Source organism: Lepidochelys kempii, chromosome 14, assembly GCF_965140285.1.
Source record: "Lepidochelys kempii isolate rLepKem1 chromosome 14, rLepKem1.hap1, whole genome shotgun sequence".
NCBI classification, from domain to species: domain Eukaryota; kingdom Metazoa; phylum Chordata; order Testudines; family Cheloniidae; genus Lepidochelys; species Lepidochelys kempii.
In genome coordinates, this window is record NC_136393.1 from 29,972,055 (window position 1) to 29,992,075 (window position 20,021).

The window sequence follows — 20,021 nt, forward strand, 5'->3', positions numbered from 1 at the left end:
ACCCTAGATGGTCCCCCTTCCTGGCTTTTTGTGAGTGGGAAATGCAGGCCACAGTCTCTACAAATCCATACCAGGATCTGGGTAGAGGCATCCATGGTTGTCTGTCTGGATACAGATGGCGCAGGTGGAGGAGACAGGAGCAGCGTTAGCACTGGCGATATGGCCCTTCCTAATCAAAGCAATTACAGAATGACTCCCTCCCACAAACTCCCTCTCAAACTCCCCTGTTGGCTAGCTCCCCTTGGTCGCTTAGCCTCTGGCTTTTAAGGCCTTAATGTGGTATATTAATTTTATAGCCTGGACTTTAGCTAAGAAAACAGACAGCATATTTCCCAAGAATTCATTATGTGGGTTTATTAAAATCATTTCACCAATATGAATATTTTATGTGTAACAGCAGAGAACTACACATGGTGATGATAATGTTTTGGAACCCAGAAGAATAAATAACTTCCAGCAAATAGCCGAAGCTGAGGGTTGGAGTGAAAGAGACTGTCATCTTCCAGTCTTCGCCCCAGCTTGATGGGGGTTCTTTTCAAAGCAGTGTGACCTAGTGGATGGAGCACTGGACCAGGAATCAGGAGACAGGATTCCATTCCTGGCTTTGCCAATGGCCTGCTGGGTGACCTGGACAAGTTGCTGCCCCTCTGAGTGCCTCAGTTTCCCTGTGACATGGGGATACTGATACAGACTTCTTTTGTGAAGTGCTCTGGGCTCTGCTGATGCAAAGCACTGGGTGTAATTGTGGTGCTGCGGGACTGATTCTGATCTCCCTCCCATGGCCGTAAAATCAGGAGCAGCTTCTCAGAAGGCAAAGCTGTGTAAAAACTGGTGCATGTGAGCAGAGAATCAGGTCCTCTACATCCATGATGGAGCGATAGCGCTTGGTCTGCAGTTCAGGTTGCAACTGGATTTCTGGTATTGTGCCCTCCCCTTCTCATCTCTCACTGTATGGCACTTTCTGGAACTCTTCCAGCCCCGGGGGACAGCAGGAGCCCTGAGCCTCTCATCTGGACTGTCTAAAATCCATCTCTCACCCCTTTCCCTGCACAGACAGAGCTCACGGTGCCAGCTAAGCTCAGGGGAAACCCTTGACTTCAATGGGCTCAGGATTTCACTCTTGTTTTGGGGAGGAAGTGGCAGACCTGGAGTGATTATTATGTAGTGACTATTCCTGTCCGGAGGAGTACAGGGTGGGAGGTAGGAGCAATCTTCCAGAGCTCAGGGGCTGGGATGGGAGCAATAGGATCTGCCCCCTCTCTCTCTCTGCGGTGGGGTTACCACCTGGCAGGTATTTGACCAGCGTGGCCTGGTTTTTTATGGATTTGCCAATTGCTGGGGGGTGGGGGCATGTTCGTGGGCCTACAGCTTTGCATTATGTTCATAATGCACTGGGATAGCTAATGTTAAAAGTTTCTATGTCCAGCTGAAGATGCTGCCGTGTTCCCACTTCTGTGGTTTAAGCAATAACAGATCAAAACTGTTGAAAATACAGCAGCTGTCTGCCCACCAACACGCAAGTGCACAGCGCAGGTGTAGGAGGGAAGGTTTGAGTCACTTGAGAGGGCGGAGACAGGCGATGTTATCAATCTTATCTAGAGAAAAGAACAGGAGGACTTGTGGCACCTTCGATACTAACACATTTATTTGAGCATGAGCTTTCGGGAGCTACAGCTCACTTCATCGGATGCATTCGCTCAAATAAATGTGTTAGTCTCTAAGGTGCCACAAGTACTCCTGTTCTTTTTGCGAATACAGACTAAGACGGCTGCTACTCTGAAACCAATCTTATCCAGATGTATCATCTCCCCAGATGCGATAAGTGACTTTTGAAGGGGGGGTTGCTGAGTTTCCTTGTGGTTGGGGGTTGTAGAGAGCTTGCCGTGTGGGGGGAGGGGGTGGGGGAAGAAAAACCTCAGTTGGGATTGGAGACACTGGAAATGCTGGACTAGGGTTGCCTGCCCTCCAGGGTGTCCTGGATTGAAGATTAATCTGTAATGAAAGATTCTGTCATGTGATGAAACCCATTCATGCCTCCACAATGGGCAGCAGCCCTGTCTAGACACGGACCCTGGTCCGGCAGGGAGCTGGCTAATGAAATGATGCCCAGTAACACCAGAGGGCCCTGCTCTGCTTATTGCTCCGGGAAGGAGACGGCTGCTGCTGTCTGCCTGCCTGCTCAGCACATCGGGGGTTGAACTTCCCGGGTCAGACGCCGCTGCCGCCTCCATTGTGAGCCGGGAGCCCGGGCCTGAGCAGCTGCCCAGCGGGGTGTGTGCGGGGAGAGCCCTTCCCCAGCGCCCCTCGGGGCCCAGCCGGGGGGACTTTCTGCGGGGGCTGGAACCAGCCCCTGGGCAGCCCCGGGCTCTGCCGACACCAGCCCCTGAGCCGGAGCCTGCAGGTGAGGGGAGAGACCCGGGGGAAGGGCTGGGGCCGGGCAGGAAAGTGACTCTGCACCAACGGCCCCCCCTCGCCCCAGCTCTGCTCCCGGGGGGTCGGGGGTCTGCGAGTCCCAGAGCTGCTGCCCTCCCTGACCCTCGCCAGGCTCTGGCTCTCACAGCCCCCACGGTTGCTCTGACCCTGCAGGGCACCAGCCGAGGACCCAGCCCTGGGGTTTGCTGGCTGTGTCTGCGCTCTGCCCCCATCCCCACCCCTTAGTGCCCACCTGCCGCAGTCAGGGCGCTGCCCACCGCAGGCACACAGCTCCAGAGCGCAGCCAGCCAGCTGTGTCTGTGCTGGGGCAGCAGCAGGAGCAGGGCTGGGGCTGAGCTCCCCACAGCTGATCGGCTCCCAGGTCCCCCTGCTCCTCTGCCATACCCCAAGCTAAGAGGCTGTGGGGTGTGAGGAGTGTAGCGCCCAGGCAGCTGTCAGTCAGGGTTCGCTGACAGGATGACTATGAACCACCAGTGTGGTGTGACTACAAAGCAGGCAAATGTGATCCTAGGATGTATGAAGTGAGGCATTTCCAGTGGAGCTAGGGAAGTGTGTGGATGTCATCCTGCGAGGTGCTGGGGAGACCTCTTCTGGGATGCTGGGCACAGTCTTGGTCACCCATGGCCAAAAACGATTAATTCAAAGTGGCCCAGGTGCAGAGAAGGGTTGATAGGATGCTCGGGGGTATGGAGAGCCAATCTTCTGGGAGGAGGCCAGAAGACTTGGCTTGTTTAGCCTAGGAAAACGAAGGCTAAGAGGAGATGTGATATCTCACTATAAATACATCAGAGGATGCGGGGAGCACCAGGGAGGGAGAAGAACTCTTTAGGCTAAAGGACAACGTTGGGCAAGAACACATGGGGATAAACTTGCTGAACAAATTCAGGCTGGGAATTAAAAGATGATTTCTAGCCTGGGGACAAACCACTTAATGCTTTTTGAGAGAGAGCTGGACAAATTAATGAGGGAGATTGTGCTATGGGATTGTATATGATGGGAAAGAGGTCAGCTGGCCCGGGAGTCCTTTCCAGTTCCTGTCTTATATTGCTAACGCACATGCTTCAGGGCTTCAGTGCAGGGGTCAGCAAGGGATTCCCCCCAATGCATTCAAGGGATGTGGGGTGTTTTTAATCTGTTTTCTTTGAAGTATCCCCATGGCTGGCGGTGGGCACTAGATGGTGGGGGCAGGGCTCAGAGGTGGCACTGAGCATTCTCTCAGGTGCTAGGCTGGCTGGTTCCTCCTCCCATGCTCAGGGTCTATCTGGTCGCCATACGTGGGCCTAGGAAGGAATTTTCCCCCAGGTCAGATTGGCAGTGACTTTAGGTTTTCACACCTTTCTCTGCAGTGTGGGTCACATGCCAGGATTATCCACGTATATCTCACTTTGACATTCCCCTGCCACTGGCGGGGCCTCGGGCACTGGTGCACCTCAGTCCCTCCTGCCTCTGCCTGTGGCACACAATAGTCTAGTCTCCTGTGTGCTGTGATATTTTGGTCTAATTCTGGTTGTTGAGCTTGGTGTGTGGGTGCTGGGTAGTGTTGGGGGCCTGTGATATGTGGGATAGCAGTCTGGATGATCTGGTGGTCCCATCTGGCCTTAAACTCTGTGACACCAGAGTGGGGCATAGCTGGGGTTGGGCGTAGCATACATGCAGTGCGCAGGGCTGGGAGAATGGCAGGGGGCAACATCGCCATGGGCCAGAGACCACTCTCAGCTGTCGATCCACTTCAGTCCACAAAACCCCAGTAGAATTTAAATATGAATATATTTGCATAAATATACATCTATTTGCAAACACCCCCAGTAGAATTTAAATTGGTGATCTATCCAATCTGATGTCTGGCTGTGGACCCTCCCCTCGTTCCTCTGAGGCGTTGATTGTGGGAAATAGGTCTTGTCAGTTTTCCATCTCCTCAGCAGATATTGAGGTTAGTTCCCCTTTCTGGAGTTCCCATTCCCACAGCCACAGGGACTGACTCCCTCCTGGGTTCTCTCTCTGTCCCAGCAGGTGATGGGATGGTGAGTGAGAATGAGGAGGAGAAATCTCAGCAGGAAGGTGCTGAGCAAGTGAAACTGCATGGGATAGTATTGGGAAGAGCTGAAGGGGATGTTTCCCAGAGCCCTGAGCAGGGAGACGCCTGTGAGAGTCAGCACAGGCCAGAGAGGGAGCATGGAAACCAGTCAGAGGAGAGACTGGGTAAATCTACTCGTGGGAAAAGAGGGGACAAGAACATCCATGCAAAAACAAGCAAAACAAGCCAGCAAAGAAACCCAGCTGAGCAGAGATCACTTGCCTGTGGTAAATGTGGGCAAAGCTTCCCCTGCAGCTCTGCCCTCAGCCTGCACCAGAGGAGTCACAACAGTGCCAGAGAGAAACCCTACAAATGTGAGGAGTGCGGGAAAAGGTTCAGCCGGAGCTTGAACCTCATAATTCACCAGAGAGTGCACACGGGAGAGAGACCCTACAAATGCCCCGACTGCACCAAATGTTTCAAGAACAGCTCTGGGTTCCTGAGGCACCAACTAGCCCACACGGGCGATAAACCCTTCATTTGTCCAGACTGCGGGAAATGCTTCAATCGGAGCTCCACCCTTGTCACACACCAGAGGACCCACACGGGGCAACAGCCCTACAAGTGCACTCACTGCGGGAAAGCCTTCAGCCAGAGCTCCAACCTGATCAGACACCAGAGAACCCACGGGGGAGAGCGTCCCTACCCATGTCCTGACTGTGGGAAGAGCTTCACTCAGAGCTCCAACCTCATGACCCACCAGAGAATCCACACGGGGGAGAGACCCTACAAATGCACCGAGTGCGGGAAAGGCTTCGTTCAGATTGCAAGCCTTCTTTCCCACGAACGAACCCACATGGAGGGGAAACCCCATGAGTGTCCTGACTGCGGGAAAAGGTTCCGCTACAGCTCCAGCCTGACTTCCCATCAGAGAACTCACACGGAGGAGAATCCCTATAAATGTCCCGACTGCGGGAAAAGCTTCCCTCAGAGCTCAAACCTCAGCAGGCACCAGCGAATCCACACAGGCGAGAAACCTTATGAGTGCCCCGTGTGCGGGAGAAGTTTCATTCAGAAATCAAACCTGTTTGCTCACCAGAGAACCCACTTGGTAGACAAACCTTCCAAGTCCCCTCCCAAATGAGGGCTAGGCCTCTGCAGAGGCCAAGTGTTACTGCAGAGGGTATAGTGCAGAAGGGCTCATTCATAGCCCTTTAACTTACAGGGTGACGTTGACCTGGTTTAATAGGCTGTGTAAACACGCTATAATCCAGGCTCATTTTGGTTTAGACTAAATTGATTAGTTCAGGTCTCTACAGACAAAAAATTACCCCAGTCTAAGGGCCTCTCCGAGCAGGGAAGTTATTTCAGAATAACGGAGAGTGTGAATTTGAAGTGCTACAGATATCCCCTAATGACACTGCATGTGGACGCTCTCGTATTGAGATTTAGGGTCCGTGTGGAGAGTTGTTCTAAAATAGCAGTAGCTAGTCAGTTTCCCCATGTAGACAAGCCCTAATTAAAAGTAGAATTATAAACTGATTTAGTTTAGCAGACACAGCTGTATGTGTGATGTTCATATTTCCAACCTTGCTTGGCTTGGTTTAGCTTGAGGTGTTTACACTATGTTAATTAGACCTTTGTGAGTTTGTGTAGGAATAAGGACTTTGCTGGAGCACTGACCTCCACTCCTATCAAAGGGGTGAACTTTGGGGACTAAAATTTAAAAAGGAAATGGGCAGAAAAAGTCATTAACAGTAGGTAGAAGATAAACAATTACATGATTGGACCAAGCAGAATCTACAAACTAATTGTAGGCAATGGAATAGGTAGATGTGAAAGAAACAAACAAGAACCACCAAATCTACTTTGTCATTTAATCCTTCCTTGCTATGTTGTGATGTAGCTGTCCCAGTGACCACAGGATCAGTTATTTGTGTTAACCTCCACCTTTCCAGCCCCTTCACCCAGTTACTGGTTGTAAAACCCACCTGCTGCATTTTTCCTCGTTGTACAAATGTGATTAAAGCTGTTGAAATGTGTATCAGGAGTGGTGAAAAGAGTGAAATGTGATTTTTAGCAGCATTGGCTGGAATTGCTGAAAATTGGCATTTGGGTTGAGTTTGAGCTATGTTTTACCATAGCAGAAATACAATATACTAAGGTGCATGTTCCTTGAGAGGAGAGCTGGTCACAAACAGAATTCCTGCCCCACAGAAAATTCCAAGATTCTGAAATTTCATTTCATCCCTAATTGGGACAAAAAGTAGAATTCTCAGAATTTTTCACAAAATGAAATATTCAGAACAATTTCATTTTGACATTATGGAAATGTTTCAGTAAGAGCTAAACATTTCATTTTAATGTTATAATTTGACTGTATTTCATTATATCATATTATTATAGACATATAGAAATTTGGGCTGGAAGTTAACTCAAGAGGACATCTTCTCCAGCCCTCTGAGCTGACGCAGGACCAAGTAAGCTTAGACCATCTCAGATAGGTATTTGTCCAACCTGTTCTTAAAAGCCTCCATTGATGTGGATTATAATATCATATATCATATCACATAATTAATATCGTTGAAATGACAACATCAAATTTAAACGTTTCAATAATTTCCCATAGAAAATTTTAATGAAGTCAATAAGTCCATGAGCAATGTTTTGATTTAATCAAATCAACATCTTCTGATGGAAAAACATTCCACTAGAAAACTGTTGAGCAGTTCCTTTCTAGTGGAGAACCATGGCTGTTTCTGACTTCTTCACATTAAAACAAAAAAGCTGTGCTTATTGTTTTTGTACAATGTAATATTTCAAAGGAAGTGGAATAAGCAGTGTTACCCCCTCACAATTTTATCACCAGTCTTGCAATATGTGGTGTTTTATTAATACCCGAGCTCCCAGAGTCATGTGTTTATGGGTGAATCTCAGTTTCCACTGGTGAAAAAAGTAAGTTTCTAGATCTTGAGGCTGCAGAGAAAGGCTTGAAAATGTGACCCCTGAAGATTCAAACACTAGAAGGCAAATGAAAGAACCAACACATCGTACTTTAAAAAATCATGAGATTTAAAAAAAAATAATCTCATGATTTTAGGGGATTATAATTCTTAAACATTGGATTTGGCAATACTGAGATGGGGTTTAGCTTTGAAAAGACAGGTACGGGACAGAGACCACCCTTTGTGAAGGAGAAAAAGAAAGTAACAGAGGGGAAATGGATAGTGAGGTTCAAAGTAACAGGTGTACATTCAATAAGACTAGCCAAAGGAATATTGAGGGTGAAAGCCTAGGCTAGAGGTTAAAAGTTCTTCTCAATCTCAATCTTCTCTGATCCAGCAGAAACTGAGGACTCACAACTCATTACTCTAAGTGGGATGTGGAATTACACAGTAGGTCAGAGAAAAGTGTCCCTCTTCCTTAGAAGTTTTATTTAGGACACCTCAGGATCTCCGCACATTCCTGCTGAGTCCACAGACAGAATCCAGAGGGGGAGGCTTAGTACCCGAGATCAGGCTATGGGAAAAGACCCGAGTCGAACGAGATACACGAATGGGACTGTTTTTGTGGATTCAGACTAACACAGCTACCCCCTGATACTATACACGAATGGGAGAATTCTGCTCTAGGCCTTGCCCTGTTCCTGAGCCCCCACCTGGGCAGACAGCAGTGCCTCATGCTCCCTCAGTTAGGACACTTCTGAGACCCACCATGCTGCCCAACTAAGGATCCTGTGCAGACCCCTTCCAGGAGTTACGGCAGAGGCTCTTGCTAGAGCCCTGGGTTCCTTGTGAATGGGAGAGTTTAATTCCCAAACTCAGGCTCTGGCAAACTGGGACATGCTAGGTTACAGTGCCCCTTAGATCCCCCTTTATAGAAGGTTGGAAGGAAAAACAAAACCCAAATGTTGGAAAACCAGGAACTGCAGAGTAGAGGTGATGCCTCCAACCAACACAGCCCCACAACCTTAATTCTGCCCCAGGGAGGGAGAACCCAGCTGTGTACCAAGTCCCTCTGCCTTGCCCAATGGGCAGCAAATGCTTCCCAGTTCAATGGTACTGCATGGAGCCCATGGCAAAGGGAGAATTCTCTGGCCTGGGCTTGCATGAGATCAGTCCAGATGACCTCATGGTCTCTTCTGGCCTTAAACTGTATGAAATTTGGTGACTCACATGGGTGGGACTTATTAGATGGACGGCGCTTCTATCCCATTCTCACTAATTCTCATGAATGGGTCAGGGAGACCTTTTGAACAGACCTCGTGGCCCCTCAGCTACCTGCTGCATCCCTCTACCAGCCCCAGTGGGGTGAGAGGGACAGAGAGAGGAGGGAAGCTGGTAGCCACGGAGCTGAGAACTGTAGCTACCAGCTGGAAGCAGCACTGGGTGGGGGCCTGGGGTCCATATATCATACTGGGGCACTGTTCAGGGAGAAGGGGCTCTGCACACCCTTAACCCCAGGAGTGGGGTGGAAGGGGAGGCACAGGTGGCCTAGACCCCAACTCTGGCCAAATATTTTCCACAAAAACGCTGTTGCGACTGATTCATAGACTCATAGGGTTAGAAGGGTCATCTAGTCTGAGCGCCAAATTGGGAACTGAAAATTGGGTTATCACCAAAACATATTTTTCACAAACAAACAGTGTCTGGTTTCCATGGGACATGTTTTTGTTGTCAGAAACTAAACACCCGAAAACAGAAATATTTCTACTTGGAAATGGTGCTGCAATGCATTGTAGGAGTTCACTCTCAGTCACTTGTTCTCTATGACCCCAAGATCCTTTTCACAGTCACTGCTTTCCGGGACACAGGTCCCCACTCTGTAGATACTGCCTGCATTCTTGTTCCTAGATGTATGGCCTTGCATTTGGCTGTATTAAAACACGTTTGAGGGGACTCAGCTTACCAAGCGATCCTCATTGCTGTCCTTATTATTTACCACTCTGGTTGCCCTGTCCTCATTATTTACCACGCCGGTTGCCCTGTCCTCATTATTTACCACGCCGGTTGCCCTGTCCTCATTATTTACCACTCTGCAAATTTTGTCAGCAATGATTTGATATTTACTTCCAGATTGCAGATGAAACTGTTGAATAGAGTCAGGCCTGGTACCGATCCCTGCAGAGCCCTGCTAGAAACACCCCCCTCACGGATGATTCCCCGTGGATGGCCACTTTTTGAGATCTGTCAGTTAGCGAGTACTTAATCCATTGATACTGCATAGTGCTAATTTTTTAATCAGAATTGTCACAGTTCAGGACTACTGCACCTGTGTTCCCCCTCCATGGTCCCTTGAGGGCACCCCTCTAGGCTCTCAGGTCCTCATCTGCCCCTTATCTCTCTCTCTCTCCTGCCAGAGGTTTTACCAGACTGCACAGTTCCCTGCTTACACTGTGCTATCCCCAACCAGCCAGACTGCCAAACCCGGCCAGCCTCTGTGCTTTGCTTTCTCTTTGAAGGCTATGAACAGTTGTAGTTGCCAGAAACCACAAGTTACCAGGTAGTGCTTTATAAGCTACCACATTTATTCTTACTGTGGCAGAATTACAGAGAAAACATTAACACAATAAAAGTTCCTATCTGCATGCTAAAAGTTCACCAGCCGTCACCCAGCAGTCTTCCGGGGCCTCTGGAGGCTAAGGTCCTTCTTACCAAAGAAATCGGATTTCATACTCTGATGAGATCACCTATTTGGCTGATAATGATGATTATGTTGCTGTAATATACTTGCACTTTGTAAGGCATTTGCGTCGTTTTCTCAGCTCTGCTAATCGCGGTGCTGTGTGTCTGTTCCATGCACCTTGTTTACCCATACTCAGCTCACCTGGTCTCAGCACTGGGTGTGGGCACCATGCACTGAATTTCCCTGTTCTCAGCTCCTTGGTCTTGCCTCTGTGTATCTGTGGCATCATGATCTCAGTTTTCCACCTTCTTAGTTCCCCGGGTTGTAACTCGGTGTCTGGGCCATATACTGAGTTTCCCTATTCATAGCTTCTGAGGTATTAGTGCTGTGTTTCTGTAACATGCACCCAGTTTCCCTATTAGCTCTATTGGTCTCAGCGCCGTGTATATGTGTTCTACACCAAGACTCCCTTTTCTCCCTTCTCCTTGTCAGAGCACTGTGTGTCTGTCACATGCATTGATTTTATGTTCCCAGTGTCTCAGTTCTGTGCCATGCACCGTGTTTTCCTGTTCTCACATCCTGTGGTCTCTGTGCTATTTGTCTGTCCCTACACTGAGTTTTGCCATTCTGAGCTGCATTGGAACTCTGCGCTGCGTGACTGTGACGTGCTGACATTTTCCCCATTCTCAGCCTCTCTGGTCTCAGTGCTGTGTGTGTGTGTCATGTAAAAACTTTTCCCATTCTCACCTCCCCTGATCTCTACACTGTGTGTCTGTGTCATGCACACATTTTTCCTGTTCTCAGTTCTCATTGTCTCAATGTTTGCTTCTGTTCTATACAGCAAGTCACCCCATTCTCTGTTCCCTGGTCTCCATGCTGTGCGTCTGTGTCATGCGCTACTTTCCCCATTCTCAGCTGCCCTGCTTTTAGCTCTAGACATGTGTGCTATGCACTGAATTTCCCCATTCTTAGTTCACTTGGTCTCAATGTGACTGATATGTTCCGAGTTACCCAATTCCCTGCTGATCTCATTTGAGTCCTATGTTTGGGTGCCAGGCACTGAATTTACCTGTTCTCAATATCCCTTTTTTTTTGTATTGTATGTCTGGGGCATGCACTGAATTTTCCTGTTCTCAGCTCCCCTGGTCTCCTTGCTTGGTGTCTGTGACTGAAATATTGTCACTTTGCCCATTGCCTGCTGTTCTGATCTGAGCCTTGCGTGTCTCATGCTATCTAACAGATTTCCCCATTCTCAGATCCACAGCTCTCAACACTGTGTGTCTGAGCTCTACACTCAGTTTCACTGTTCTTAGCTCTTCTCCTATGAGTGCTGTGTCTCTCTGCCATGCACTGATGTTCCCCATTTTAGCTCCTTTCATCTCAGTACTTTGTCTGTGACATGCATTATTCTCACCCCTTCTGGTCTCAGTGCTATGTGTCTCTGCCATGCACAGCCTTCCCCCATGTCACAGACTCTCAGGTTGTGCCCACTCTTGGCCCCGTATGGTCCCTGCGGAGAACCCCCTTCAGTGTGACAGCCCTTCTCGGGGCTCCATTCTCTCTCAGGGGTTAAGCCCCTCTGCATCCTGGAACCACACTTCTCTGAGCCTTTAGCATGCCTGTCTTTTGCTGTGGGCTGCCTCAGGGAGTCCATGCTCTCTGGACCCCCGGGGCCTCAACTCCCAGAGGGGATAATGCAACCCTGTTCTCCAGACCAGAGTGACTCTCAGCCAGTGTAAAGGAGAAGGGTTTACCCAGTGTTTGAACACAGCATAGGAAACAATCAGGGCCCTCAGACCCGGCCTCCTTCAACACAGTACATCTAAGTCTCCCCTGCATCCAGGTGGACTCTGTCTGCTCTCTCCCCCTGAGTCCAGAGACCCCACGCTTTCTAGCTAGGCATCTGAAATAACCTGCCCCCACACCCCGCTTCTGTCCTTTGTCTTCTGTCCAGGTAAACAGGATCACCTGGGCCTCCTCTTCTCTCAGCTGTCCTTTGTTCCCCACTGGCTGGAAACTGCAGGTCAGATCACCGGGGTCCTCTCTCCGCATCCCATTATCCTCCCACTGGCCAGAACCAGCTGTGGCATCCGAGCTGGGCCTCCTGGTCACCAGTCGCTGGGGTATCCATTCTCCTGGCCAGTGGCCGGGGTCCCAAGTTCAGTCGCTGGTGCTCTGTAACAACAGGTTTCAAATCTCCAATTTGTCACACCCACTCTCAGCTCTCCTGGTCTCAGTGCTGTGTGTCTATGCCATGCACAGAATCCTCCCACTCTTAGTTATCCTGATGTCAGTGCTGTGTGTCTGTGCCATTCACAGACTTCCCAAACTCTCATCTCTCCTCGTTTCAGTGCGGTGTGTCTGTGCCATATACAACCTTCTCCCACTCGCAGGTCTCCTGGTGTCAGTACTGTGTGTATTTGCCATGTACAGCCTTCTTCCACTCTCAGCTCTTCTGGTCTCAGTGCTGTCTCACTGCTATGCACAGCCTTCTCCCATTCTCAGCTATGCTGGTCTCAGTGCTGTGTCTCTATGCCATGCACAGCCATCCCCTACTTGCAACTCTCCTGGTGTCAGTGCTGGGTGTCCACACCATATACAGCCTTCCCGCACACACAACTCTCCTGGTTTCAGTGCTGTGTCTTGCACAGCTTTGCTTCCCTCACAACTCTCCTGGTTTCACTGTTGTGTGTCATAGAATATCAGGGTTGGAAGGGACCTCTGGAGGTCATCTAGTCCAAGCCCCTGCTCAAAGCAGGACCAATCCCCGATTTTTGCCCCGATCCCTAAATGACCCCCTCAAGGATTGAACTCACAACCCTGGGTTTAGCAGGCCAATGCTCAAACCACTGAGCTATCCCTCCCCCCAAAATTGCAGGGCTTGTTTCTGCCCGGTTTCGAACCAGGGACCTTTTGAGTGTTAGGCAAACGTGATAACCACTACACTACAGAAACCTAGCTTACACTACAGAAACCCAGCCCTACACAGCCTTCTTACACTCTCAGTACTGTCTGTGTGCCATTCACAGCCTTCCCCCACTCACAACTGTCCTGACCTCAGTGCAGTATGTCTGTGCTACTGTAGTAGGGCAGTTACCCCACTCCTAGAAAAAAAGATGAGGCTGATTGGGAAAGGAGCCACAGCTGGGGCCACGCCCCAATCAGGCCACACCTGGCCCTGTAATAAGGGCTGAGGGAGGAGCTGGGTCAGTCTCTCTCTTTCTAGCTGTGAAGATAGAAGGATCTAGCTGCTGGGGAGAAAAGGGTACCCAGGGCTGGGGAAGGGAGGGGCTAGGCTAGGCTAGGCTAGAGGAGCTGGGGAGCTCTAGCCTGGTAACTCCCCAGGCTGAGGCCTTGTTAAAGGCCTATGTAGGTACTGGGGCTGAGAGGTACAGCCCAGAGATAGGTAGAGGCAGCTGGTCCAATCTCCTTGCCAATGATGTGGGGCCATGACAGACAGCAGTTTGCCCCAGTGAGCGGGGGGCTAAATGATGACTGGCAGTAGCCACTGAGGCAAGGTGGGTGAGAGGGCCCCTGGGAGGGGAGACCCAGAGTGTGGGGGTACTGCTGGGGCAGAACCCCAGGGCAAAAGGGACCAGGAGGGACACAGGGGCAGCAGCAGGTGGGACACTGGCCAGTAGGAGGTGCTCTGGATCGGCTTCCCCAGGTGCAATTTAAAGGGCCTGGAGTTCCCAGCAGCAGCAGCTGGAGCCCCCGGCCCTGCTGCCGGAGCCCTGGGGTAGCGGCAGCGGGGCTGGGGCGCCGATTTAAAGGGCCCGGGGTGGTAGCGGCAGCCAAGCCCCGGACCCTTTAAATCGTCTCCGGAGCCCCACCACCACTTCCCTAGGGCTCCGGCAGGCTCCAGGGACCGTAGTGGCAGGTGGGGCTCTGGGGACGATTTAAAGGGCCCAGGGCTCTGGCCGTCACTACTGCCCAGGGCCCTTTAAACCACTGCCAGAGCCCCCGGCTGCTGCTGTTACCTTGGGGAGGGGAAAGGAGGCACTTGCCGGTACAGGGTGGGCCGGAGCTGGCTCTGACCTCCCCTAGCCCTGCCCCTTCTGCCCGAGGCCCCGCCCCTTCCGGGGGCCAGAGCTGGCTCCAGCCTACCCACGTACCAGTAAGTCCCTAGACTTACTTTCACCCCTGGTTGGAAGGGACCTCAGGAGGTTCATCTAGTCCAACCGCCTGCTCAAACAGGACCAATCCCCCTCTAAATCATCCCAGCCAGGGCTTTGTCAAGCCTGACCTTAAAAATATCTAAGGAAGGAGATTCCACCACCTCCCTAGGTAACCTATGCCAGTGCATCACCACCCTCCTAGTGAAAAAGTTTTTCCTAATATCCAACCAAAATCTCCCGCACTGCAACATGAGACCATTACTCGTTATTCTATCATCTGGAACCACTGAGAACAGTCTAGATCCATCCTCTTTGAACTCCCTTTCAGGTAGTTGGAAGCAGCTATCAAATCCCCCCTCATTCTTCTCTTCTGCAGACGAAACAATCCCAGTTCCCTCAGCCTCTCCTCTAAATGATGTGCTCCAGCCCCCTAATCATTTTTGTTGCCCTCCGCTGGACTCTTTCCAATGTTTCCACATCCTTCTTGTAGTGTGGGGCCCTAAACTGGACACAGTACTCCAGATGAGGCCTCACCAATGCCGAATAGAGGGGAATGATCACATCCCTCGATCTGCTGGCAATGCTCCTATTTATACAGCCCAAAATGCCGTTAGCTTTCTTGGCAACAAGGGCACACTGACTCATATCGAGCTTCTCGTCCATTGTAACCCCTAGGTCCTTTTCTGCAGAACTGCTGCCTAGCCACTCGGTCCCTAGTCTGTAGCAGTGCATGGGATTCTTCCATCCTAAATTCAGGACTCTGCACTTGTCCTTGTTGAACCTCATCAGAGGATTGGGTCAAAAGAAATCTAATTTGTCTAGGTCCCTCTGTATCCTATCCCTATCCTCCAGCATATCTACCACTCCTCCCAGTTTAGCGTTATCTGCAAACTTGCTGAGGGTGCAATCCATGCCATCCTCCAGATCATTAATGAAGATATTGAACAAAACTGGCCCCAGGACCGACCCTTGGGGCACTCTGCTTGATACCGGCTGCCAACTAGAATGGAGCCATTGATCACTACCCATTGAGCCCGACGATCTAACCAGTGTTCTATCCACCTTATAGTCCATTTATCCAGCCCATACTTCTTTAACTTGCTGGCAAGAATACTGTGGGAGATGGTACCAAAAGCTTTGCTAAAGTCAAGGAATAACACGTTCACTGCTTTCCCCTCATCCAAAGAGCCCCATGGACTTGTGCTCATCCAGCTTTTCTAAATAGTCCTGAACCACTTCTTTCTCCACAGAGGGCTGGTCACCTCCTCTCTATACTGTGCTGCCCAGTGCAGTAGTCTGGGAGCTGACCTTGTTCGTGAAGACAGTGGCAAAAAAAGCATTGAGTACATTAGCTTTTTCCACATCCTCTGTCACTAGATTGCGTAGAGGAACCCTGTTCTCTAGACTGGAGTGATTCTCAGCCAGTGTAGAACAGGAGGGTTTATTGAGCATCTGAACAGAGCATAGGAAACTCTCAGGGTCCTCAGGCCTGGCCTCCCTCAGCACAGTACATCTAAGTTTCTCCTTCATCCAGGTGGGCTCTGCCTGCTCTCACTCTCCAGTCCCAAGCCCCCGTGCTTTCCAGCTGGGCATCTGACATCACCTCCCCCAAGCCCCTCCTCTGTCCATTGTCTTCTGTCCAGGTAAACAAGGTCACCTGGGCATCCTCTCCTCTCAGCTGTTCTTTGTACCACTCTTGCTGGAACGGCTGATCAGGTTACTGGGGTCCTCTCTTCACAGGCCATTGTCCTCCCCCTGGCCAGAACTAGCTGTGATTCTCTAGCTGGGCCTCCCGTTCACCAGGACACCAGTCACTGAGGTATCCATTCTCCAGGCCATTGGCTGGGGTCCTAAGTTCTGTTGCTCGTCCTCTGTAACAAAATACTCCCTCTCCCATCACCTCGTTAAACCAGTAATACCCAGGGAAACTGAGTCCCACCCCCTCTGCACGCAAACCATTGGAAAAACAAATAAAAAACCAAGAGAACCCCCCACTTCGTCTCACCTGGTGTCAGTGCTGCAAGTTTCCCCATTCTCAGCACCCCATGTTTTATCACTGGTTGCCTGTGCTCTGCACCATGTGTCCCCATTCTCAGCTGCCCATGTCTTAACTCTGTGTTTGGGCCGTGTACTTAACTTCCCCGCTCTTAGCTCCCTTGGTCTCAGCACTAAGTGTGGGTGCCCTCCCCTGAATTGCCCCCTTCTCAGCTACCCTGTTCTCAGCTGCATGTCTGTCATGTGCTGAGTTTTTCCATTCTCAGCTCCCCTGTTCTCAGTGCTGCATGTCTGTGCCATGCACCAAGTTTCCCCATTGTCAGCTTCCCTGGTCTGAGCACTGAGTGAATGTGTGTCTCACCTCTGTTTGTGTGTGGCATACTCTGAGTTTACCAGATCTCAGTCTCAGCACTGAGAGCTTGTGCCATGCATTGAATTTCCCCATTCACTGTTCCCCGGGTCTCAACACTTTGTTCCTGGTCTGTACATTGAGTTTTCCTGTCCTTAGCACCTCAGATATTAGTGTTTTGTTTCTGTGACATGCACTGAGTTTCCCCATTCTCATCTCTACTGGTCAGTATTTGCAAGGCCATGGCAGTGAGGGTGGAGTGGTACGCTCTTAAAAATGGTGTCCTCTGTGTGTGATACTGGACAAAACCACATCTGATTTTGTCTCAGTACTGGACAGCCGGAAAACCATACCCTGTCCCGCCCCCCCGATTGTCTGTCTTAAAACCGGATGAATGGCCTGTCCGTGTAAGAACTCTGCAGTAACAAACGCAAAATAATCTGGCCCTTAGTAGGCTTGGTCTCTATAATAGACACTGAATTAAATCCTGAAGTAGCAGGATTAATATCCCTGCCAAAATGATCTTTTATTGTAATGATTTTGAAAAATTTCAAACCTTGAAAATATTGTTTCAAAAGATATTATGGGGTTTTTTCCTTATTTGTTTAATTTTATTTTCAAATGTAGGAGCAAAGTCTGGTCACACATAAAGGCTGGAGGACTGTTCGTATCCTTGACAGCAGTGACTCTGGGTAGAAATTTAGGATTCATGGTGGAATCCAGCTGAACACAGGCTCCTGGCATGATGCTGTGTTGCTAAGGGTATGTCTACACTATGAAATTAGGTTGATTTTATAGAAGTCAATTTTTAGAAATCGATTTTATACAGTCGATTGTGTACGTCCACACTAAGCGCATTAAGTCAGTGGAGTGCGTCCTCACTACCGTGGCTAGCATCGACTTCTGGAGCGGTGCACTGTGGGTAGCTATCCCACAGTTCCTGCAGTCTCCACCGCCCATTGGAATTCTGGGTTAAGCTCCCAATGCCTGATGGGGCAAAAACATTGTCGCGAGTGTTTTTGGGTACATGTTGTCAGTCGCCCTTCCCTCCGTGAAAGCAACGGCAGACAATCATTTAGTGCCTTTTTTCTGTGCAGATGCCATACCATGGCAAACATTGAGCCCGCTCAGCTCAATTCACCGTCACTGCGGCTGTTGTGTCCTGGGTGCTGCTGTCAGCAGACGGTGCAATAGGACTGCTAACCATCATCATCCACCATTTCCGCTGCAACTCTGCTCTCCTGCAGACGCCACACCACACTCAGCTCACCGTCACCGCTGCTGTTGTGAGCATTGTAAACAGCTTGTGCATTATCCTGGAGTATATGGAGAACTGGGCTAAGAGACGCCAGCGCGAGGAGGATTTTGATGAGGACATGGACACAGATGTTCCTAAAAGCACGGGCTGTGGCAATTGGGACATCATGGGGGCAGTGGGGCTGGTTGATATAGCGGAACGCTGATTCTGGGCCAGGCAAACAAGCACAGACTGGTGGGACCAAATAGTGTTGCAGGTATGGGATGATTCACAGTGGCTGCAAAACTTTCACATGCGTAAGGCCACTTTCCTAGAACTCTGTGAGTTGCTTTCCCCCACCCTGAAGCGCAGGAATACCAAGATGAGAGCTGCCATGACAGTTGAGAAGCGTGTGGCGATAGCCCTGTGGAAGCTTGCAATGCCTGACTGCTACTGCTCAGTCAGGAATCAATTTGGAGTGGGCAAGTCTACTGTGATCCAAGTAGCCAATGCAATCATTGACATTCTGTTATCAAGGGTAGTGACTCTGGGAAATGTGCAAGATATAGTGGATGGCTTTGCTGCAATGGGGTTCCCTAACTGTGATGGGGCAATAGACGGAACACATATCCCCATCTTGACACCGGACCACCTTGCCAACCATTATGTAAACCGCCAGGGGTACTTCTCAATGGTGCTGCAAGTGCTGGTGGATCACAAGGGACGTTTCACCAACATCAATGTGGGATGGCCGGGAAAGGTGTATGACGCTCACATATTTAGGAACTCTGGGCTGTTCAAGCAGCTGCAAGAAGGGACTTACTTCCCAGACCACAAAATTACCGTTGGGGATGTTGAAATGCCAATAGTTATCCTTGGGGACCTAGCCTACCCTTTGCTCCCATGACTCATGAAGCTGTTCACAGGCAGCCTGGACAGTAGTAAGGAGCAGTTCAACTATAGGCTGAGCAAGTGCAGAATGGTGGTAGAATGTGCCTTTGGATGTTTAAAAGCTCGCTGGTTCTGTTTGCTGACTCGGTCAGACCTCAGCGCAACCAACATTCCCATTGTTATTGCTGTTTGCTGCATAATATCTGTGAGAGTAAGGGGGAGACGTTTATGGCTGGGTGAGGGGTTGAGGCAAATCGCCTGGCATCCTATTTTGAGCAGCCAGACACCAGGCGATTAGAAGAGCACAGCTAGGCATACTGCGCATCAGAGAGGCTTTGAAAACCAGTTTCATGACTGGCCAGGCTACGGTGTGACCGTTGTATGTGTTTCTCCTTGATGCAAACCTGCGCCCCTGGGTTGATTTTAATTCCCTGTAACCAAACCACCCTCCCTCCCCCCTTTGAAATAAAGTAACTTGTTTTGAAACCATGCATTCTTTCTTTATTAATTAAAAAAAAAAAAGTGAGATAACTGACAAGGTAGCCCCGGTGGGATGGGGGAGGAGGGAAGGACAAGGCCACATTGCTTTTTGTACAAATCACACTACAAATCAAACTGTTTGAATGACAGCCTTCTGTTGCTTGGGCCATCCTCTGGAGTGCAGTGGCTGGGTGCCCAGAGCCTCCCCCCCTCATTCTTGGGTGTCTGGGTGAGAAGGATATGGAACTTGGGGAGGAGGTCAGGCGGTTATACAACCTCCTGTTGGCTTTCCTGCAGCTCTGCCAGATGCTTCATCATGTCCTTTTGCTCCCCCTTTAGCCTCTGCTCTTCGCACTCCTGCCTCCCCTCTTCGCGCTCACTTAATGCTTTCCTGGCCTCTAACACTGAATACCTCCATGCATTAAGTTGTGCCCTATCAGTGCGGGAAGACTGCATGAGCTCGGAAAACATGTCGTCACAAGTGCATTTTTTTCGCCTTGTAATCTGCAATAACCTCAGGGATGGAGATGATATGGGGAGCATAGAAACATTTGCACCTGGGGGGAGATAAAAAGGGAAAGTAAAATTTAAGAAGATACATTTCTGAGAACAAAAGGGATACTCTTTCACAGTGAATCAAGCAATTCACAGCAGACAGCACATGTGCTTTAGGTTCACATTTTGCCTTTTATATTGAGTGCCTGCCGGTATGGTGACACATCACATATGGCTGGGCAACAGAATTCGGTTTCCAAGCAGCCATGGTAAGGCACAGGGTACGCGGGGTTGGCTTCTTACGCATAACATGTGGGAATGGTTTCAAACTGCAGCGCCATCCTTTCCCAGAGCAAGCAATGGGTTGGGTTTCACATTTAAAAG

At 49.9% G+C, this 20,021-nt stretch overlaps 1 protein-coding gene, 1 long non-coding RNA gene and 1 other non-coding gene across 3 annotated transcripts in view; 2 read left to right on the forward strand and 1 right to left on the reverse strand.

Moving 5' to 3' along the window:
- LOC144929109 (uncharacterized) overlaps nucleotides 1–6,489 on the forward strand; it is a gene marked incomplete at its 5' end in the record, with an annotated part of 32,915 nt that extends 26,426 nt beyond the window's left edge. The window contains 2 exon segments of the mRNA XM_078848694.1: nucleotides 2,184–2,401; nucleotides 4,441–6,489. Of these exon segments, the coding sequence (XP_078704820.1) occupies nucleotides 2,184–2,401; nucleotides 4,441–5,591 (1,369 nt within the window).
- A 343-nt stretch (nucleotides 6,490–6,832) lies between these two features.
- Nucleotides 6,833–19,114, forward strand: LOC140898253 (uncharacterized). Its single transcript, XR_012154931.1, has 3 exons — nucleotides 6,833–6,951; nucleotides 17,162–17,296; nucleotides 17,632–19,114. It is a non-coding gene; the product is annotated as an uncharacterized LOC140898253 (long non-coding RNA).
- TRNAV-AAC (transfer RNA valine (anticodon AAC)) lies at nucleotides 12,955–13,027 on the reverse strand. The gene has a single exon. It is a non-coding gene; the product is annotated as a tRNA-Val (tRNA).
- Nucleotides 19,115–20,021: the final 907 nt, after the last annotated feature.